The 24,109-nt window shown below is 42.0% G+C and overlaps 1 protein-coding gene and 1 long non-coding RNA gene across 6 annotated transcripts in view; one reads left to right on the forward strand and one right to left on the reverse strand.

Annotated features, from left to right (window-relative positions):
* The window catches only part of SLIT1 (slit guidance ligand 1), a 335,181-nt gene that overhangs the window by 21,945 nt on the left and 289,127 nt on the right, over nucleotides 1-24,109 (reverse strand). For all 5 annotated transcript variants that reach the window (XM_075843037.1, XM_075843038.1, XM_075843033.1 and 2 more), the window contains 8 exons: nucleotides 22,943-23,075; nucleotides 22,172-22,240; nucleotides 20,070-20,141; nucleotides 17,170-17,241; nucleotides 17,003-17,074; nucleotides 13,081-13,244; nucleotides 11,633-11,757; nucleotides 8,267-8,361 (listed from right to left, as the gene is read on the reverse strand). In XM_075843037.1, the coding sequence (XP_075699152.1) occupies nucleotides 8,267-8,361; nucleotides 11,633-11,757; nucleotides 13,081-13,244; nucleotides 17,003-17,074; nucleotides 17,170-17,241; nucleotides 20,070-20,141; nucleotides 22,172-22,240; nucleotides 22,943-23,075 (802 nt within the window). The remainder of the gene's footprint in view (nucleotides 1-8,266; nucleotides 8,362-11,632; nucleotides 11,758-13,080; nucleotides 13,245-17,002; nucleotides 17,075-17,169; nucleotides 17,242-20,069; nucleotides 20,142-22,171; nucleotides 22,241-22,942; nucleotides 23,076-24,109) is intronic.
* Nucleotides 630-8,872, forward strand: LOC142664092 (uncharacterized). Its single transcript, XR_012851190.1, has 3 exons — nucleotides 630-792; nucleotides 7,726-7,934; nucleotides 8,595-8,872. It is a non-coding gene; the product is annotated as an uncharacterized LOC142664092 (long non-coding RNA).

Here is a 24,109-nt window from a genome sequence, read left to right on the forward strand (position 1 = left end):
AGGTTTTAGACTATTGGAGGAAATAATATACGCACAATGCCATGTTCTCATAGAAAGAAATCCCGCTTTGGCATGAAACGAGTTAACATGCCCCCCACACACACAGCCTAGGAGGTCACACTTCTTCACTTCTTGTCTTGAACACAGGGTAACGCTATAGGTCGGCAGAGAGACGCCTATTGTAATAAATATAATGTAGCTCTTGAAAACCGCATCTGCCGCATTGTTTCACTCCATACCGTTCCGATGTTCCTTTCTCATTTGCTCCTTATTAATAATGGGGGCATTTACACATTGCTGGAATTGCCTGCGCGTTAATTTGAAATGGATTCCACTCTCCGTAAATTCCCCAAAATAAAAGGAGAAAAGAAAAGCGTCTGCGAGACATTTGTGCGCAGGTTGAAAGCTGCGAAGAGTAAATGGTTTGACTGAATGGCTTTTGCAAACCCCAAAAGGAAAATATAGGCCTATTGTAAAGATGCTTGGTTACCACGGCAACAGAACGAGAGGCCATTTAGTATTATTTTTATTTTTTTTGTACATCTGGTCATTTTAGGCTTTTAGATGCAGGTCCGGTCATTTCTGCCTCTTCATTCAACATCGTCTTCAAATAACCCAATTCTCTGGTCTTTCTCTCTTTTTCTCCTTGATTTATTTTTGGCAACCAATTATCTTCTAGGGATTGGTGAAAAGCAGCGACTACGGGAAAAGTGCGTCTCCCTGATTCAGACGCTTGGACTTAAAGTGGTAGTTGGATGATGGGAGATGCTGTCAGTTTAGATGCACATGAAGGTAAAAGCAATGACAGTAATTACAGGAGGCTCTGCCGCACTAAAGATAGAAGTAAAAATACAATCTAGAATGTAAATACTGACAGTTCTTTATTAGCGCTCGTCATTTTTGGTGTGGGGGGGGATAAGCACGCAGCAGATGGCAGCATAATGTACAGAGCAGGTTAATTGGGGGTCTATAAGGGATTCTAAAACAATTTGGATAATTGTCCTGTGCGTTAAAAAAATAAATTGTTACATCCATTCTGCTCTTTATCTTAACTTCACGGAACTGGGAATTATAAGGTGGGGGGGGGGGCAATTTAATGATCGCACAAGCTGGATGAGTATTTAATGCATCGTAGTGATCCATTTTAAGTGGATCGGTCATCAGGCTTAGTAAAGGCAGTATAGTCTGATGACGGATCCACATTTGGAGCATCTAGATATATATATTTTTTGTGCCCTGGATAATAACATTTAATGTATTCCTCTAGTTAAGACTTTGTGCAGCTTAAAATTTAATTGGGGTTCCCTGCTTTATTTATAAAAAGCTTAAAGACTACGTACAACTTTTGAAAACTATTTTTTTCTAAATAAAACGATCCGTGTGATTGGTGGAACTTTATCATTGCTGTTTATTACAAAAAAAATTATATTTTTGAGATACAGCTGCTTTGTATTCTGTATACAGAGCAGCTGTATCTATTACTGAGACCTGAATCCGTCAGGTCAGCGGGAGTGACTGGTTCAGTGTCGGCGGAGCCTGCGTGTCTCTGACACCCAGGATTGAGCGGTTATCTATCACATCTAAGTTCATAACTTAGATGTGACCGATAACAGGTGGATTCTGCATGTCAGAGACACACAGGCCCCGCCGACACTGAACCAGTCACTCCCGCTGACCTGACGGATTCAGGTCTCCGTGCTAGATACAGCTGCTCTGTATACAGAATATAAAGCAGCTGTATCTCAAAAAGATTTTTTTTTAATAAACAGCAATGAAAAAGTTGCACCAATCACACTGATACTGTTATTTTTGTTAAATATTTTTCAATTCCTCCGTTTGCAAGATCTCTGCTTACTGTCAGTGAATGGAAACATCATTGTTTACACAATCTCTGATATGTTTGAAGGGGTTGTCCACGATTAAAAAAACATTGCTGCTTCTTTTTTTTTTTTCAGAAATAGCGCCACACCTGTCTATGGGTTGTGTTTGTTATTAGATCTCAGCTTTATTGAAGTGAATAGGGCTGAGCTGCAATACTATACCAAACCTGTGAACAGATATGGAGCTGTTTTTGGAAGACAGCAGACGTGTTTTTCTCATTGTGAACAACCCCTTTAAAGTGAATTTACACTTTTTATGTAGTTTTTAAGTTCAAAATTCTATGCCGAGTAATTTCTTGATATAAGTTTATAGCAGTTGTAGCTTTAAATTAACTGCATAGTCATAAAGTTAAATGATAAAATTCTTGCCTCCTGCAGCCGCCACTAGGTGGAGCTTAAATAAAGACTAGTTTATTATTGAGGTCAATATTTAAACCATATTCAATAAGCATTTAAGCGCCCCCTAGTGGTAGCTGCAGTCAGACATAAATGTATCATTTAACTGACTATACTGGGGATTTGGAGCTATAAACATATATTAAAAAAAATATTCAGATAATTTGAAGGTCCGTATCAGAAAAATGGGACTTTGGATTTAGAATAAAAAAACAATCTTCAAGAGAGGGCATTCACTTTAAAAAGCTGTAAACTTGGCGCACAGTTGGAAATGATCTGTACGGGTTTCCCGCCTTTTGATGTAAACAAGAATGTTTCCATTCACTAACAGCGAGCAGAGATATTGAAAACTGTGAGGAAATGCATAACTTTGCAATGAATAAGCTTTATTTGGGACTTTACTTGCACAATGAAAATAGTGTCACATAGTTCAACCAAACGACCACCCATGGATGGATTTGGGGCTGGATTATAGCATGGGCAAACAAGATAATTGTGCCGAGACCTCCACCATTTATTTTGGCTCTGTGTGGCGTTTTTAGGTGCTTGCAGTATAGCACTATTCTGTAGGCACTATATGGAAATCACATGACATTATGCTACTATTATATGAATAAGATTGTAGAACTGTCCTTAATAAAAAAAAAGGGTCACATTGCAGTTTTGTTCAGGGTCGGACAAGCCCACCAGAGTATCAGAGGTTCTTTCGGTGGGCCCGGGAATGGACACAATAAGAGGACCAAAGGTCTAGCAGAAGACAACTAAATTTGAAAGGATTTTTTTCCCAGAATTATAAATGATCACCTATCCACAGGTGATCATTTTCTGATCGCTGGGACCCTCACCGATCGTGAGAATGGGGGTCCCGAACCCCCGGATCCTCCTCACTGCGGGCGGTGCACTTGAGCATTGTACTCTGCTTTTTCTTCGTTACCATAGACACTAAAAGGAGCAGCATCGCACATGCTCAACCGCCACTCCATTCAATGTCCTCACTCCAGTCAAGCAGCGTGGAGGAATGGGGCTTCGGGACCTCCGTTCTCACGATCTGTGGGGGTCCCAGCGATCAGAAAATGATCACCTATCCCATGAATAGGTGATCATGTATGATTTTGGAAATATCCCTTTAAGCGGACTTTGGACCCAATCATGTGCCACTGGGGTCAAGAACAAAAATAGCAAGTGGGACGTTTCTTGAGGCTTCTGGGTCCCAATGCAAAATCTCAAACATAGCCCCCCCCCCCACCCCACCCACCATGTACCATTTATAATACTGGCATCTTATGTGACAGAGGAGCTTTTGGGTTCCCTCATGTGCCAAGGCCTGGGTGCGACTGCTTCCCCTGAACCCCCTATAGCTCCAACCCTGCTTTACTTAGTAAAACACAAGACAATAAGCTAAAAAAGTAGTCCGTCTCAATGGAATGAAGAAACAGAAGGAGGGGAGTAGTGTGTAATTATTTCACAGAACATCTATAGAATAATTCCGTTTGGATCTGGCTGTATACGGGTCATTGGTCACCTAATGTTATTTAGCGGGATGGCTCTCCAGTATTTTGTCAACAAAGGGCTATGTCCTCAGGGTGTACGAGCACTTTATATGAACTTCTCATATGAATAGGGAAACTAGTGGCTTTTGTTCACATATCATATTTCCTATAATGTGCCATCACAATAGAGCCAGAGCTCCGCATCTTACTTTATCCGGCCCAACAATTCTAGGATGTCCCAAAAACTGCAGGGTGTAAATTAATCCGAAAAGTGGACGTCTAGGTTTTATTTGTTGCCACATTATGCTACGTTATACAAATCACCTTTGACCCCTCACAATTACAAATGGCCCAGTATATATATATATACACACACACACACATACAAATATTTTAAAGAGAACAGGTTCTGCATTGCTTCACTGAAGAGAAGGAAGGTTCATGTTGTCACAATCACACGTTTAGCGAGCTGTTTGCAAATTATGCTGCCATTTTTAGAGGTGCTTAATCTGGAAACTAACTTTAAATGTTTCCATAGAAACGCGGCATAATATGTTCTCGGAGGCCACGAAGCCTTAAAGAATCTATTTTAAATGCACCTGCAGACAAAATCCTTGACAATAATCTCTGAAAACCTCACAAGAGTGCACCTTTTATTAACTAATGTATCCGGCGCTCTCCGACAGATAGAAAGAATAAAAATTCTTTGCTTCTAAACCCATCGATTTATTTCCCTCTCATCACAAAGTAGCCGCTGGAAAAGGCAGCAATGCACTCGTGGCTCCATGTTGTTTAATAGAACATGTTTAGCAAAGTTGTTGTTTTTTAAAGCGCAAGAGTGTTCTGTGCCCTGTACAAAGTGACAAGTATGTTCTCTGAACCTAGCAAATCTGTTTTTCTCTAAGATTCAGGGTGAAGTGGGGATAGACGTGAATGCCAAGTACAAAAGGTGTATACTAGTCCTTAATGAATTAGAATATCATCAAAAAGTTCATTTATTTCAGTAATTCAATTCAAAAAGTGAAACTCATAAAAAATATATGATATAGATTCATTACACACAGAGGGATCTATTTCCTGCATTTTTTTCCTTTAATGTTGATGATTATGGGAACAGTTACTGAAAACCTAATATTTAGTGTCTCAGAAAATTTGAATATTATATAAGCCCAATTTCAAAAATGATTTTTAATACAGAAATGTTGTCCTACTGAAAAGTATGTACAGTATATGCCCTCAATACTTGATCGGGACTCCAACTCTGTATGAATTACTGCATCAATGCAGCGTGGCATGGAGGCGATCAGCCTGTGGCACTGCTGAGATGTTATTAATGTGGCGTGGCATGGAGGCGATCAGCCTGTGGCACTGCTGAGGGGTTATCAATGCGGTTTGGCATGGATTTGATATAACACAATGTACCTACACTGTTGCTAAGTGGTTCAAAGTCCTGTTTTCAGATGAAAGTCAATTTTGCATTTCGTTTGGGAATCAAGGTCCCAGAATCTGGAGGAAGAGTGGACCGCAAGCAATATAGATTGATGCCTCTCCAGTGTGAAGTTTCCACAGTCAGTGTTGGTCCAATGTGTTATATCAGGTCCAGTGTCAGCGCAGCGTCTAGCAGGACATTTCCCAGCACTTCATGCTTCCCTCTGCTGACGAGCTTTATGGAGATGCTGATTTCGTTTTCCAGCAGGACTTGGCACCTGCCCACACTGCCAAAAGTACCAATACCTGGTGTAATAACCACAGTATCACTGCGCTTGATTGGCCAGCAAACTCGCCCGACCTAAATCTCATAGAGAATCTATGTGGTATTGTCAAGAGGAAGATGAGACCCCAGACCCAACAATGCAGATGAGCTGAAGGCCGCTATCAAAGCAACCTGGGCTTCCATAACACCTCAGCAATGCCACAGGCTGATCGCCTCCATGCCACGCCGCATTGATAACCCCTCAGCAGTGCCACAGGCTGATCTCCTCCATGCCACGCTGCATTGATAACCCCTCAGCAGTGCCACAGGCTGATCGCCCCCCATGCCATGCCGCATTGATAACACCTCAGCAGTGCCACAGGCTGATCGCCACCATGCCACGCCGCATTGATAACACCTCAGCAGTGCCACAGGCTGATCGCCTCCATGCCACGCCGCATTGATAACACCTCAGCAGTGCCACAGGCTGATCGCCCCCCATGCCATGCCGCATTGATAACACCTCAGCAGTGCCACAGGCTGATGGCCACCATGCCACGCCGCATTGATAACACCTCAGCAGTGCCACAGGCTGATCGCCTCCATGCCATGCTGCATTGATAACACCTCAGCAGTGCCACAGGCTGATCGCCCCCCATGCCATGCCGCATTGATAACACCTCAGCAGTGCCACAGGCTGATCGCCACCATGCCACGTCGCATTGATAACACCTCAGCAGTGCCACAGGCTGATCGCCTCCATGCCACGTCGCATTGATAACATCTCAGCAGTGCCACAGGCTGATCACCTCCATGCCACGCCGCATTGATAACACCTCAGCAGTGATACAGGCTGATCACCTCCATGCCACGCTGCATTGATAACACCTCAGCAGTGCTACAGGCTGATCTCCCCCCCCCCCATGCCACGCCGCATTGATGCAGTAATTCATGCAGAAGGAGCCCCGACCAAGTATTGAGGGCATATACTGTACATACTTCTCAGTAGGCCAACATTTTGGTATTAAAAATCATTTTTGAGATTGGGCTTATATAATATTCTAATTTTCTGAGACACTAAATATTAGGTTTTCATTAACTGTTCCCATAATCATCAACATTAAAAGAAAAAAGTAGTATATGTATTATTTTTCTTTTTCCTACATCAGCCATATTGATACATAATATGGACATGTTCCAGACTTGCTTTCTCTCTGTAGTTCAGGATACCGAAAACAACATCCTTTAATCCGGAATTAAAAAGAACAGGTGGGCGACAGATTATACAATATTCTGGATTATTGGACTGTCACACTAATTATACTGTATTTTATCTGAGTTCTCCCTTTTGAGACTGTGTTCACGTCATGTATGGTGTCTATGTTCGGCCTATATGTCAGGAATTGGTCATCATCTGACAGTTCTATTGGCCAGACGTATGGCAAAAGAGATCCCTATATAAGTCTGTATACCTTTTTATTAACTGTATAGAATAATGTAGTCAAATACGCTTTTCGATACAACTGGATGCCATAAAAAAATTAATACTGTGCGTTATTCAGTATTGTAAAATGACAGTCAATGGCAGACGTATGCAGCTGTATAGGCATTAGTTGTATGTCTGGGTAATACACTCGGTAGCAAACTTCACAGCGTATGCTGAATGTAGAGCCTAAACCTGATGTGATGTGAACAGAGTTTGAGCATCACATGTTCAGAAGAAGCGGTTTTCATCTTCTGAACATAAACAAAAGTTTCCATTCAATGATAGCTAACAGATCTTTAAAATATTACATTAAAAAAAGTCACATAACTTGTCATTACACAATGATTAAATGGGTCCTCCTGCCGTTAACTATCATTTTTTGTATATATCATACAAAATTAACAATGTTTGCCATTTACACGCTGTTAAAAAACGATCAATAGAACAGTTCTGACATTTACTTATACAGTCTGGCACCACCTGGTGTTCAAAGTGTATAGCAATGTGCATGTCCACCTAATGAGCTAGTGGACAGACATGCTCAGTCCCCCCCCCCCCCCCACTGCCAGGTCTCTGCATAGTGATCCTCTGTCCAATAGAAAGAGCTTTCTGACCTGCTTGTCAGGGAAGGAGCAGAGCCTCAGCTATACTGCCATACTATTGCAGAGGAACCTCCTTCTCAGCTTGTTAGGACTGTAAAAATCTGCATCCTGACAACTGATACGATCCCTGCACCTGCCACTCAGTATTAATTGTTTTATTTAATTATATTTTCAACAGTTTCTTAGGGAATGCATACTGTGGATGTCTCACACTATGTATATCTTCATGCCTGGATCCCATGTTACCTATCTGCAGGAAAAGTAAGTAGGGACTATATATTCAGCTACCAGAGGTGAAGGAGACTGATTCTGCTCGGAACCCCTCCCCAAACAGCACAGATTAGTAGCAGCACCAACAGGGACACAGGAACTAAAAAGACGAAAAAGGTATGTTTTTTTTATGCTAGAAACACATAAATTACTTTAAAACCGCTATTCACAGCATTTCTGGACTTTTGGTATAAAAATTATTTGTGGGATAACACGATTAAGCTTTATTTACATAGAAGCAGCAGATCCATCAGGTCCCGGCTGCTAATATTTACAAATCTGCTGTTTTCTCTCTAGTGTATAGTCCTATAAGGATCATCGGCAGGCACTGCATTCAAGTGCCATAAAGCAAATCTGCATTCTAACTACATATCGGCTACACAGGGGAACGAGGGAGATACACTTTAAAGTACTGAAAATCAAGTGACACAAATTGCCATAATACTCACATGAAGCCACTGGTGTCATCTTTTGGGTGACACACTCCTTGGTTTTCACATGGGTTGCTAGAACATGCATTAAGTGAGATTTCACAATTTTTGCCCTGCAAGAGAAGAATTCAAAGGCGATATATATGATAAACCTTCAACATTATTGGCTGGTATTCACAAATGTGTTTAAGGTCTGTAAATATATATATATTTTTTTACCTACGTTGAAATTGGATTCCGAAATAAAATACAATAAAAAAAAATTAAGCCTAAGATTGTTTGTAAAAACACCTGCGATTTTGAACATTTGTATGTGTTTTTAACCCCCTGCCAACATTTCACGTAGGGTTGCATCACAGCCGGGAAGGAAAAGTATGGAGCGCACTTATGTTACAGCCCACACTGGTCTGCAATGGCCAGGATCAAAGGTAACTTCGATCCCAGCCGTATAACCACTTAGATGCAGCTGTCACTCTTGACCATGGCATCTAAGCCGTTAGAAAGAGAGAAGTGGCCCCCTCTGACAGCTCATCGCCCCCCCCATGCAAAAAATAAATTAGTATCACCGCATCCATAAAAGTCTGAACTATTACAATGTTACATTACTTAACCCGCATGGTATATGCCGTAAAAATAAAAAAAGTAGAATTGCTGTTTTGTAGTCACCTTGTACCAAGAACGACAAATAAATAAAAAGTGATCAAAAAGTTGCATGTACCCCAATCGACGGAAATAGAATTATTTTTTTTTAAATAAATTTGGTTTTGTCGTAATCTTATTAACCTGCAGAATAAAGTTAGGCCTCGTTCACATCAGCGTCACCCTTTCGTTGATGGCTTCCGCTAGACCTTTACGTCGGAGGGGCCCATCAAGGAAAAGGCAGACGGAAACCGTAGCTTCTGTTTGCATTACCATTGATTTCAATGGTAATGCTTCCGTTGCAAATGGTTTCCGTTTGTGTCAGTTTCGCGAGGTTTTTGTTTTTGTTGGCGGAAACTATAGCGCAGTCGACTACGCTATTAATTCCTTAAAAAAAATGGAAACCTTACAGAACGGAGACAAACCAAAACCATTTGCAACGGAAGCATTACCATTGAAATCAATGGTAATGCAAACGGAAGCTACGGTTTCCATTTGCCTTTTCGTTGATGGGCCCCTCCGACGTAAAGGTGTAGCGGAACCCATCAACGGTACCCTGACTGATGTGAACAGGCCCATAACATGTCATTTCACCGCACAGTGAATGCAGTCAAAATGTAATAAAAATAACAATGGAGGAAATTGCTGTTTTTTTTCCCACTCCACAAAGATTTTTTTTCCAGTTTTCCTGTACAGTGTATGGTACAATAAATGGAGTCATAAAAAACTACAACTTGTCCCACAAAAAACATGCCACCATACAGTTATATTGAGGTAAAAATATAAAAGTTATGGCTTTTGGAATATGGGGAGGAAAAGGCGAAAATTAAAAGCTGAAAAATGGCTGCTGCGCCATGTGGTTAAGACCTCTCCACTCCCGAACGCAGTTTATAAATCCAGCCTAAAAGAATACAGACTCATGTGAGCAAACCCTATAGAAAGTAATGACCCAGTGGCCCTGATAATGTAGCAGCATTTGCTGAGTGTGTTACATATTACATGCGGCTGCCTCGCAAGGCTTTTGTTGCTGGGGATGTTTACAAATCACGTGTTTCTGCAGAGACAAAGTAGTTAAAAACCCGGCCTTATCAATCCAGATCTCCGAGTCACAGCTGCATACCAGGAAAACCATTAAGCCTGGTAAAAATAAGGCAGAAATCCCGCACACTGTAGTCTGCGTCTTACTAGATACCACACAAGAGCACTAAGAACTGCTTTTAAAAGCACCACTCTTCTCCTCCACGTCAGATAATGGAGATTTATAGTTTTATTTCATCTGCTCTGTGACATCTACTTCAGCTACACAAGGAGGAATTGTATGTTTTGTTTTTTGCTTAAAATTTTTTCTATAGCACCTGTCACAAGGCAGGAGGGGGGATACTATACTAATAGATTCAGAATATGTAAAATATCAGCGTCTTTTAATTGTGCATCCTTTAAATACGTGCGCAATCAGTACCTTTTGTTAGACAATTTTCATCTTCTGGTATAGATAGGTGTGTGTGTGTGTGTGTGTGTGTGTATATATATATATATATATATATATATATAATTAGTGTAGAGACAGGCTTTTTAATAAATTTGGGTGATTCTTACACATGAATCTGTATTAAAGGGGTTGTCCTCTACCACTGTCTTAGAAGGAGGGTATTCTTTTGTCTGGCTATGTGCCATATTGCATAGCGGCTCCTTCTCTAGCAGATCCGGCGCAACCTTGCATTACATGGACAGTCATTCATTCTAATGGCTGGCATGTAATGCTGTATTTCCCTTGCAGCGGCTGCTTTAGGGAAAATGTGTAGGTGTCCACAGCTTCACCGTGGCGGCTCCTTTTTGAAAAGGGATAGTTTTCATGAGACAACCCATTTAAGATGGCCATAGACATATGATAACTTTCAGTGACTGCTATCGTACCGGACTCCTTCATTGACATACAAACTTGGATTGGCTGAACGTGCAGGTTTCTTTCAATACAAAGAGGAGAAAAACCAGGAGCCAGACACTTCTGTTATTCATGCAACTTTTTGTGAGGTCTTTTAACTGGAAATAGTAGTCATTTAGCCCAACATACTCCTCCAATTGTACCCCCAAATACCAACCATGTTATTTTTGGACAACTGATCCATGGAAGGCCCTAGATTTTCATGGACATGTGCTCCACCCGTTGTATAGGCCACGCTCCAAAAAACCTCCAACCTACTACCCTTGAATCACGATCACTACGCATTACTGCTTCCTCAAGCTCCTTTATCAGACCCTAAAGGGTATTCAGACCCCAAAAAACAGAAGCACTGACCTGCACACATTGGGTAAGGATAAAACATCGGACACATGCTGTGGAGAGGAGGAAACTCGGCTAGCTAATGGAAAATACTTATTTCCACAACCTCCCGTCTCCTCTGATGGAGCCCGGTTTGTACTATGCAGGTCACCAGTGCATAAAAGGCACCCAGTTTTTGTTGACTGTCGGCTACCCAGATACCAACAGTCGTACAAATAGTTGTAATATTGCGACAAAACTGTCTCATTACACCAAAAAATTACATAAACACAGGACTAGCTCGACCTGGCATGCAGGCTCCCCTCAATGACCGTTCATGAAGTCCTATGCAATATTTGGTTTGCAACGAAAACAAATATGACATGCAAACAACTCTACGGATGATAACTGCATAATTTTGAAGTCATTTAAAAAACGTTGTGACCCATTTCTTGAGCTTTAAAGAACATAACACAAGCTCATACCTTGAAGCCAGGTGGACAGACGCATGTATAGTACTCCACGGCATCCTTCTGACAGCTGCCTTGGTTACGACAAGGACTGGACAAACATGGATCACATTTGGCCTGGATACTCAAGCTTGGTGGCCCTGTGGGAAATAAAACCAGAATAAAAAATGGTAAGATTAAAAACCCACAGGTGGCCATGGCAAACCCCTCCAAAAAAACCTCTGTTTTGCTCTAAATCGTGATATGACATGTGACGACCATAAACCTAGAGCTGCATCTTGCTAATGGCAGGTCCTTAAAAAAGCCAATTTCCATAATGCATTGCAGACAAAAATAATAGTCACTTATTGGAAAATGTTACATAGAATATGGGGCAGTAAATCAGATTTCTGCCTTTTTAACCCACAGGAGTAACATAAATAAATTGACCCTAAAACAATTCAGCGAGGTCGGAGAGCTTTAGCATTAAGCGTAATATGTTGTGATTCTGAGGGACAGATGGAGGAGGTTTTTGTGATAGACCCACATAATATCGGAGCTGAAGGTCATTTTAATCAGTAGCAGAGAGGGGGAATGGAGAGCTTCACACCACTACAGCTGCAGGAGTGTTCGTACGTGACTGTCACACACTGCATATCACATTGTGATGGAGCTCCACTACAGCCAGCAAGTAAGTGCTGCTCATATGGAGAGTGATATGAATAACGTTTCAGAAGTAAATCGGTTCCTGATCTGAAATCTAAGACTTCCTTTGGGTGTAAACAAAAGGTATTAGTGAGTCCGTGCTTCCCATGGAGCGTGATATATTGTAGGTCAGTGCTTTAATTTTGGCCATGTTATTTAAAGCTATTTAGCCCTTTATAAATCAATAGTGGCTATTGTACAGCAGTAAATGTGGGCGATGGTGTACATACAGCCCCTATGTCATACACGTGCCTTGTGAGAGTTTCATAGTGTGTCTTTATGGATGGAGATGGGACCATACAAAAGAAGAAGGCATCATGGTTAGGTATTCCATTATCACACAACACACACACACACACACACACACACTTTTTCTTCTTCTCTACAAGATAGCAGGCTACATGTGGTGGGGATGGCTAGTGGTGGCAATGTTTGCCCATGCTATAATCCAGCCCTTCTCATGGCATGTTCTAGTTCTTGCAAACTGCCCCTACCCTCTGTATAGATATTAGAATGGCCTTAAAAACATTTTGGAAAAAGAGAAATGGCCAGAGCAACCACTTTAATAAAAAAAAATGGTTCTTAAAGGAACTTTTCCGTAAAATGATGCAGTGTAGCAAACGAAAAAAAATAAAAAGAATTGAAAAAAAAGAATGAAACAAAATCAATATCTGCATATAAAAGTAACTAAACAACAGTAGAGGTGCTGTGACTTTCTAATATACTCTCTCCCTGATCTATGAGGACGGACGATCAAGACAGAAGTGGATTTTCATTACCATTACATTCAAATTTTTTGGCCGGTGTTGTAAGGAGAAGTTTCCCATCCATTTCAGGGGGTCCGGTGCAGCGGGCAATGCCAGGTTCCTTGTACCCAGTCTTCACCCAGCTTGACAGCCAGCGTAGATTACAGTCACAGTAAAGTGGGTTTGCACCAATCGCTCTAGTAAACAAAAGACCAAAAACAAGATGAGCAAACAAGTTATTCATCTCCCAGAAAATCTGCAGCAGCAACAAGCAGCATTAGGCCGCATTCACACACGCAGTTTTTGTGGCAGTTCTATTTATGCAGAGACATGAGTGGATCCAAAAGAGAAGATGTACAGATCTTCATCCATACGATTGTACGTGTTGCGTCAGAGCGGTTTCTGTGTGTCATCCGTTTTTCTCGTCCGTGTTTCTCTTCTGAAAGCTCTTCCTGGTTTCACTTTTTTTTTCTGCATTTCTTTAAGAAATAATCTATGAAAAACGGACAGCACACAGATGTCGTAAGTGTGCAGTCCATTATTTTCACGCCTTCTTAGGGTATGTTCACACGCCCTATTTACGGACGTAATTCAGGCGTTTTACGCCTCGAATTACGGCCGAAAAAATGGCTCCAAATCGTTTGCAAACATCTGCCCATTCATTGGGTCTTACGGTGTTCTGTGCAGATGGGCTTTTTTTTTTTACGCGCCGCTGTCAAAAGACGGCGCGTAAAAAGACGCCCGCCTCAAAGAAGTGCCTGTCACTTATTGGGACGTAATTGGAGCCGTTTGTCATTGACTCCAATGAAAACCAGCTCCAATTACGTCCGTAAAAGACGCAGCGAAAAACGCGTTCACTAGTCAAAACGTCTGAAATTCAGGAGCTGTTTTCACCTGATAGGATAGGTCTTCAGTATATGATCGGTGGGGGTCCGACACCTGAACCCCGTATCAAACCGCTGTACCGGCTGCCTCCGGGCGCCGGAAGCAGATGGCTCCGTATACTGTATAGCGGACGCGCTGCAGCTTTGCTCCTATTTAAGTGAATAGAAGCAAAGCTGCAGTTACCCAGCACGGCTGCTATGCAGTGTACGGAGTCATCTGCTTCAGTGTACGGAGCCAAAACAGTTGATTGGTGTGGTGTCCGGGTGTCGGACCCCCACCGATCATATACTGATGACCTATCCTGTGGATAAGCCATCAGTATAAAACACAACCCCCGAATTAGACAACGCCTTTAATGGGCGAGTCTTCTTCACAAAAATGGACCAGAATATGGCATGCTGTAAATTTCTTTGAATGTACACACCCTCCATGAAAAAAAACGTATGTGTGACTAACCCTACTGAATTGCATGGGTCAGTGTGCTCTTTGACGGACAGCACCCGGACGAGAAATACGTTCATGTGAATAAGGCTTTAGGGTACGTATGTTTACACTCGCCACATTTATTGCAGAAATTTCTGTCCCTAAGTCTGTTCCATATGTGTGAATGGGGTTGCTTCTGCAGCGTATGCATGGATTTGACTGACCCCATTAATTTGTATGGCGCAGTCGCAGAAATTTCTGCCACAAATCTGTCATGTGAACTTACTGTGCTGGAAATAGAGGTGACCCAGAAAACAAAAGGAGTAGTACGAAAGTGGTATGCTAGGTAAAGCTGGCTATAGACGAGACACTATGCCCCAATCCGAGCAGCATTGCAGTATACCTCCCTATAGGGACACTGCTCAGTAATGGGACATGCACTGCAGCGATTGATCCCTACCCTTGTACATATGATTTGAGTTTATAGCTGTAGATTAATTTTCTCATATGATAGATGATTATGCTCTACGATCTTAGTATTTAATCAGTAACCGCTGTACAGATACATAATTTACGCCAGCTCTGTCCCCAATGGGGCTCACGATCCCCCTTTCTCATACACACTAGAAAATTGGAAGCCATTAACGGATCATTATGTTTATTGGGAGGAAACTGAAATACCTGAAGGAAACTCACACAAATATACAAACTCGGGTTTGAACCCAGGACCCTTTGTGTGTGCATATTTCTTATGCGTATTAATAGGGTTCATTCACAAAGTATAGATCAGCATCAGCCCCATATCAACTTCCAAATGCAAAAAGGAGACTAGATCTCAGCAGGGAATAAAGGAAAATATTAAGGATTTAGAATAAATGCTGAATAAAAAAAGTCCCACCAGGTGGCGCTGGTGAGCAGTCAGCAGAATTGAATAAATTGCTAAGGGCAGTGTTAACATTTGCAAACACCTAAAAGCTGACTTGCTGCTATTTTACTATTTGCACAACAGCTGTGAGGCACAGCGTGCTCAGCCATCATAAATCACTCTGTAAAGAAAATAATTCCTGGAGACACTGCGGAGTGGATGAATCGTTATTTTGCTAACTATGAAATGCAGTTATACAATGGGCCAAATTAAACAAAAGATTGAGTAAAAGGAGGAACCAGTTTGGCAGCGCTCCCTGGAAACAAACACAGAACATACTGAATGAACACACAACTACAAAGGCTGCAACCAAAGAAAACAGAACAGGTGGAGGTGAAGGAGCAGAATTTAGTAAAAATGTTTTGTACGTTTTCATAACCAAAGTCGCAGTTCTGCAATCTCATATGATTCGAAAGGTGCCCTGGTCTCTGCGTGATACCTGCTTACATTATGAAGCCCTCATAGCAATAAGTATGTGTGCGGAGAGTTTAGGAACTCGTCAGGACTAAACATATTAGAGGAAGTCTCAATTTGTCATGAAAATATCTTGTTCAATGCAACGCGCATGTCTATGGGGCCCTATTGTACTTCCGTATGCCTGTCAGAAAGAAATGAGTGGCATGCTGTATACTAAGGCTATTACTACACTAGAAGCATTGCTGCTAAGGGAGCAGATCTCCATGATACGGTGGTGTATGTAGGCACCATACGGCGGCACACACAGTGTCTATGGCTCCATAGTCCGAAGCCGCAGGTACTCTGTGTGCCTCTGTACAGGCTTCAAGTACTTGTCCTGTCTGGACAATTGTATGTACATTTGACTCAATGTATTGCTATTGCAACTGTCTCGCTATAAGAAAAATCTTTGTGTATCTCAGCCTTAGGACTCATCCGTGATCATGGAGTGCATTATGGGGGATCCAGTATGGATCTGTACTGCATTTCGTGTGGTGGAGACGCGAGACACCATATTCTCCACTAGAAGAATTCCTCTAAGGGAGAATATCTCTAATACAGCATGTATATAAAATTGGAGGTACAGTATAGGCCCAAACAGGCTATGGGTGCTGTATTTCGGATCCATGTAACGGAGATCCCAAACAAGGCCATGCACATAATCTGGCCAATCGGAACTCGCTGGGAAAGGGACACCTATCATGGAATATAGTTTTTTGTTTTTTGCGGTCGTGGACATACAAGTATTTGCATTGCCCAACATGCATTTTTCTCAGACATTCGTACATGCAATGCCTGTAGCGTTTATACTAACAACCGAGGAAACCGCAAGCATTAGGTGCTCCAATACAGTAATTTCTATAGGTCAGAATTATGATTTTTGTTAACTATCTCTAGAATGTGCCATCACTTCATGATCGTGGCGATCTGACCTCTGCGATCCTTGTTGATCTCTAGAATAAAGGGGCAGAAGCCGCTTTTGCAGCTTCTCTGCACAGCACAGGTCTGTGTTGCCGCTCCCTGCACAGCGGGTAGGTGGGAACGGCACTGTGCAAAGAAAAAGTAAACCAACCAGTACTGTGCACTATTTATTCTGGGCATTGGTGGTGCTCCCAGCAGGTGGACCCCCACTGATCAAGAAGTGATGGCACATCCTAGTCCTCATTTCTTTTGGTGGGAAAACCACAGCTTAGAATGCCTGGTCTCGATTTTCTCTGACATTCTTATGGTCCATGTGGACGGGCTAGGAGTCTGAAGTGTACTTACAAGTGGGACAGCGAGGAAACATCAGAAAAAATCCCCTCGGGCAGAGTAGAAATATCATTTCCATGGACAGACCTGAAACAAAAAATGGGAGAGGTTTGTTAATTATTAACATTGGCTTGTTATACAGCCGGTACAGAAAGTAATTCTAGATAGGATCGTCTACTTACAGGAGCCTCAATGATCTCAGCCCCTCAAAAGCCAGAGGAGGAATGCACCTCAGGGAGTTGTAACTGAGGATCCTGGCAGAACGAAAAGAATCTCTTTCAGTAATATAATGACTTCCTCCAGTCACACACAAACTTTCACAAGTATTTTTCATCCATTGTATCTGATTAATGTACATGGAAAACATTATATAGACTAAAGGTCCTTTTACATCGTTGATCGGCGCTCGTTTGCTCCTGTGACACTGAGCTATGGATGGGGACCAGCGGTCGTTACTCTGATCACTCGTCTCCATACATTATTATCATGTTGGCAGCGCGTCTTCACACAGGGAGATGTGCTGCAGACAACGATAATATTTAACTTTTTTAAAACGATACGACCAGCATATGATCGATTGTTTGCTCGGTCATCTGCTGATCGCTGCCCTGTTTACACAGGGCAATTATCTATGAACGCTCGTCTGCCCGATAATCGCCCAGTGTAAAACCCCCTCAAGCCTGACTGTCAGTGTATTCTGGGAATGGACAGTGCAGAAGGATGTCTTGTACGTTAAACCTATGTACACGAATGCAAACTATTAAATCATTGGGAAGTAGTCACATCATTGCGTCATCATTCAGCTTCCTCCAACACGTTTTATTACAAAGCAAATCATGGCATTCTCCAGGCAAAACTCAAGCCCCGTGTTGTATCTAGTGCAGAGCCTGCGGGGGTGGAGCATGACTTCTCTAGTGATTCGCTGTATCATGCTCCACCCCTTTAGACCCTGCACTTGACATAATACAGTGTATCATTTTGGAGTATTCCTTTAAAGAGAACCTTTCACCTGCCCATACGTGTGCAGCTGAGTGCACCATGTAATGAGCAGGGCTGCACAAACCTTGTCTCACTTTAAAAAAAAAATTGTATCCTCCTCTATTAATTAGTTATCGGTGTCGTTATATTTGTCGCCCGATATGTAAATAACCCCCTGAACTGTCACTGTTTCTTTATTTTTAAATGGCAGGGGGGCGTGTTACTTATCACAGTGACACTGTCCAATCAGCTCTCGCAGGAGATTACACAGTCTTTCCTTCACTGTCTGACAAGAGCTGGAGAGGAGAGCGTGCGCGCGCACACACACAGCTCCGCCGCGGAGCAGAAGAATGTGAATTCTTATGCTCTTCTGTTCCGTGGCGGCGGAAGTATTGTCGGCAGCGGCGACGTCGGAGCACGCTCTAATTCTCTTCAGCTCTCGGCAGACAAGGATGACAAGACTGTGTGATCTAGCGAGAGAGATCACACAGCACAAGCCCCTGTGACACTGTCCGTAGCTGATTGGACAGAGTCAGAGCAATAAGTAACACGCCCCCTTGCCATTTAGAAATAAAGAAACGCCCCATTGAGAGTTCAGGGAGTTATTTACATATTGGGCGCCAAATATAATCGGCACCGATATCTAAATAACTGAGGAAGATAGAATTTTTTTTTTAAGAGTGAGACAAGGTCTGTGCAGCACTGCCTATTACATGGTGCACTCCGCTGCACACGTATGGGCAGGTGAAATGTTCTCTTTAAGACATCCCACCCTGATCTTTTGCCTCATGTAGCTCACATCATTCCCCTCCAGGTGGAAATAGGGAATGTTTGGCACTTGATTCTGCATTATGGGAAAAATATATACATATATATATTTTTATTTATATTATGTATTTATACATCAAAGCTTTTTTGCATAAATACATCATGCAGGACAGTGGTTAAGCATTAGGGTATGTTCACACACACTAATTACGGACATAATTCGGGCGTTTTTGCCCCGAATTACGTCCGAAAAATGCGCCTCGATAGCGTTGACAAACATCTGCCCATTGAAAGCAATGGGCTGACGTTTGTCTGTTCACACGAGGCGTATATTTACGCGCCGCTGTCAAATGACGGCGCGTAAATAGACGCCCGCGTCAAAGAAGTGTCCTGTCACTTCTTGGGGCGTAATTGGAGCCGTTATTCATTGACTCCAATGAAAAGCAGCGCCAATTACGTGCGTAATGGACGCGGCGTTCAAGCGCCTGCACATGCCGTTACGGCTGAAATTACGGGGATGTTTCCTCCTGAAAACATCCCCGTAATTTCAGCCATTACGGACGCTGTCGTGTGAACATACCCTTAGGGGGTATAAATGTGGAAGTTGCAACTGGGCCCTGGGATAATAGGCCGTCTACACTATATAACATAACAGCTGCACTATATGCAGGAGGTGTGGAGGAACATAAACCTGTTATGCTAATTACACAGTAATGTCATCTTGCGCTACAGAGTGATCTCACTACTCCATTTTTACTATATATTTATATATCCCCTTATGCAATCACATACAGTAAATTTTGTCACCCTTTACATGGGGTCAGGCTTTTGCACAAACTAAACTTCTAATAAGGCGAAAAGCTCTGTAATCTACTGTCAGCTTTTGGTAGGAACCTCCAAATGGCACAGTGTACAGTATAACAGTAGCTTCCAGTATAAACTATGGCCTAAGTTGCAATTGACCATCCCCCACCTTCAATTCTTGAAGGTCGCATTGACGCTAATATATCCAATAAAAGCGACCAGGACAGGTTCATACTATTAACAAAAAAAACACATTTTATATATATATAGTAAATATTCTGTGTTAAAGCTGTAAAACATTTGGAAGAATAACATGAACCATGATAATAGCACATCCAAGGACTGTTTGTCCTACTTCTGCGCGGCGGCTATGCTGAAATTTCACAAAAGAATGTAACCTAATTGCTTTGTGTGTAGTTTGTTTTTACAAAAGTAAAACATTTTTCCTTGAGAAGGACGCGGCATTCAGCACAGACAGACCCCTCGCATCACATCAGTCCACGGCTGACCTTGTTTGCAGAAAATAACTTACAATGTGGTGAGTTGACTCATGTTTGTGAAGGAAGAGTTGCTTAGGGAGCCGATTTTGTTATTGCTCAGGTCTCTGTAAAATACAAGAGATCACATTAGATTAGAAGGGTAACCATTCATTTCCTTTGCACAAAATCTCCATTTTTAACCTCCTGTCACAGCTCATACACGTCTTATATAACATCAAACACAAGGGAGAGGCTGAAATGTGGCTCCCGAACCTCTCAATTCCCAATACCAAGGCAAAAGTGCCCAGGATTCAATAAGACAGAGGTAGGTTTCCAGTACTGTCCTGGACTGTGACTTATGTGTCCGGAACAGAGGAGATCAATCAGAGATCGCTTCAGTCCGATAGATTTCTCCAGTGCCAATGTCAGACCACAGACAATGCCGCAGAAAAACATAGCGATACCTGCAGATGGGCTGTGCGTAATTCAGTTAAAGGGGTTGTCCGGGCACGGGGCGGTTTATCATACTGATGACCTATCCACAGGATAGGTCATCAGTATATGATCGGTGGGGCTCCAACACCCAGACCCTGCACCGATAAAAAACAGCCCCATGCCCGGAAAACCCCTCAGTTTGTATTTACATACAGTGAAACCTCTCTGTATGGCACTATCTACAAGAGGGAGGTGGGGGATGCTCTCTACAGGGGGGGGGGGGCTGTATGGCACTATCTACAGGGGGGAGGAGGAGGCCACTATCTACAAAGCACTGTCTATGAGGGGGAGAGGTGGCATTATCTACATGGGGGACTGTATAGCACTGTCTACAGTGGGGGCTGTATGTCACAATCTACAGGGGGCGCTATCTACAAGGGGGGTTGTGTGTGGGACTCAGGGGAGGGGGGCCCAGTCTTTCCTAGTTACACCTGTTAATTTTAATGTGTAAACAGTGTGTAGAAAGCTCCTAAGCTTCCCCTTGTGGTCAGCCAGAATGTCGTTTTTTAAATCTGTGCAGGGGTTTTGGAGCGAGAAATATAAATATATATATTATAATGAGTCAGTACAGAATTTTTAACCTATTTAGATTGAAAACAAAAATGGTATTTAAGGGTGAACAGCAAGTGAGCAAAACATACAATTACAATACAATATATTTTGAAGAAAAAAAAGGTGAAATTGGTCATGACTGTAGTAAACGGAGACTGAGTGTATTATGACAATGCCTGGGGGTGAAAGACAAAAGATATTACTTTTCAGATACAACAAAGAAAAAACAGCATACAACCTTTAGATAAAAAAAATAAGAAAAACAAGAGTAATAAAAAATGTATTAAAGGCTATGTAAACCTGTGAAAGGCATTTTTCTTTTTTTTTTTAATAAAAAGGTCAGCCAGTGTGTTTGATGTAACTTTATAAATAGTTTTTATTAAAAGTATTAAATGTATTCTCTATACAGAGCAGCTGTATAGTTCACTAAGACCTGAATCCGTCAGTTTCGCCAAACTTACGGGTTCAGTGACAGCGGGTCCTGCGTGCCTCCGACACAGAACCCGCCTGTAATGTATCACATCTAAGTTATAAACTTAAACGCAGGACCCGCGTTCACTGAACCAGTCAGTACTGCGGGCCTGACGGGAACAGGATTTAGCGAACAATATAGCTGCTCTGTATAGAGAATACAGAGCAGCTGTATCTCAAAAAGTAAAACAAATTTTTAATAACTATTTAGAAAGTTGCACCAATCACACGTATTGAAAGGAAAATGTTTTAACATAAAAACATCAAAGGTTTACATAGCCTTTAAGTGCACGTACGCAGGATCTCAAATAAATACAGGAAACTCTGCAACTTACAACATCCCATTTACAATCTGCATAAAATGCTGAGCAACTTTGTCCTTTTATTTACTTATCTTGTACTTATTTTGTTTTACATACTTCCCCGTTCACGTGTAAAACTAAATTATATATATAAAACATGAGATAGAAAAAGAGCATGATAGATAGATAGATAGATAGATAGATAGATGTGAGACAGGTAGAAGTATAGATCTATCTATCTTATAGATAGAAATTATAGATATATATATATCTATGTAGATTGTTAATTCACAAATGTCTATACATAGATAAGAATCACACAGCTGTAAACTTACACCAGTTGTAAATACTTGAATGTGGACAGCTGTTTGGGTACCAATGTGAACTGATTGCCATCCAGGTACCTGTAAGAGGACAAACACCATTACTATCTATTTCTAAACACAGCAAATAGAAAGTATAATATTCCAATACGGTGTCCCTTAAAGAGTCTCTGTCACCACATTATAAGTGGCCTATCTTCTACATAATGTGATCGGCGCTGTAATGTAGATCACAGCAGTGTTTTTTAATTAGAAACACGATCATTTTTTACAGAGTTATGACCTATTTTAGATTTATGCTAATGACTTTCTTAATAGACAACTGGGCGTGTTTTACTTAAACGTTACCGAAGTGTCGGGATTGTGAATAGACATTCCGTTCTGGCTGAAGGTGATGCCTATTAATTCTCAAGACGCTACAGTAACGTTAGTGTGTGTGTGTATGTGGCTGCATATAGTGTATGAATGGCACCAACTTTAATGGCGTTTAGGTAAATATGTATATTGTATGGGACGCTCAACCAATATTTGAATGGATTGAAGATCACAAAAGTCAAGCCAGAATCCTGAAAGCAGTCCTCCGGCCATGTGTATGTGTATATGTGTATATATATATATATATATGTGTGTAATTTCCAGTTTAATATTTTATATAATTTCCAGTCATTGTCTTTATAAAGTACAGTAGGACGCACAATGGCCCATACATACTACAGAAAGCCTGTTAACACTTTTCAATCACCATTTTGTAGTGGTCCCTGGGAAAGTGACGATGAGACTTACAACTCTGTGACGTTCTTTGGTATTCCTTTCGGCAGTGATAATAAGTGCTTATTACTGCAGCGCACCACGGTGTCCAGGCACGTACACTCCTGCGGACACTGCGGCTGCGGAGCACAACTCAGCTCGTCTTGTCCTGTGGAGAGAAGAAAAATAAAATACAGTTCAACTTATCAAAAGTTGGTGAAATAAAATATTTTTACACCTTCTAGGAATCAGTTTCAGGTGTAAACTTATGAAGATGAGACTTAAGACTTACATTTTTACATAGTCTTGTATTCAGTGGTGTAGCTATAGGGGACTCAGCGTTCGCAAATGCGACCGGACAGCCAAAGGGGGGGACCCATGGCCCGCCACACCATGTCTATCCACTGTTACTGTAGTAACTGGGGCCTCTGTAATAAGCTACACAGGCACCTGTTACTACAGTAACAGTATACTTACCCTCCTCATTCCTGAATTGGGTATGGGAGCAGCGCGGGTCCTGACGCTTTTCAGCTTCACAACGTTCTGTGGGACACTATCATGACGTCAGGACCCGGGATGCACCCTGAAGAGGACCCAGCTCAAGAACGAGGAGGGTAAGTATAAGAATACTGTTTGCTGGGGCCCTATATCTAAGCCAAACATGTGTGATACTGTCTGCTGGGGACCTGTATCTAAGCCTACCATGTGTTATACTGTCTGCTGGGGACCTGTATCTAAGCATATGTATTGGGGCTATTGCCCCTGATGTATTAAGACCTTCGCAATTCCCCTGCCTGCTAGTGCTGCATCGATGGGTTACTTAAGAGACCCAGCGATGCAGTTGAAAGCTGCGTGGCATCGGCCATAAAGAGACGTTTGAGGGGCCCCAAGAAGAACTTTTGCATCAGGGCCCATGAGCCTTTAGCTATACCCCTGCTTATATTCGTGACTATATACAGTCTGTTCACAAATCCTCGTGACAATCTAGGCTAGCATTGCAATGAGAACCAATGACCTGTATTCCCAGAAAAAAACATACCACAAGTTCCTCATGAATGTACCCATGTAGAGTTTTTGTAACTTCTTACAATGATGGTGATGGTCTAGGCAACCACATTGCCCGCTCTCCTGCCTTCAATCATCTAGTGGGAGATGTGGCCGGCACCATTATTGGAGGTACACTTTAAAGAGGTTTTCCCACCA

Source organism: Rhinoderma darwinii, chromosome 11, assembly GCF_050947455.1.
Source record: "Rhinoderma darwinii isolate aRhiDar2 chromosome 11, aRhiDar2.hap1, whole genome shotgun sequence".
Lineage (NCBI taxonomy): Eukaryota > Metazoa > Chordata > Amphibia > Anura > Rhinodermatidae > Rhinoderma > Rhinoderma darwinii.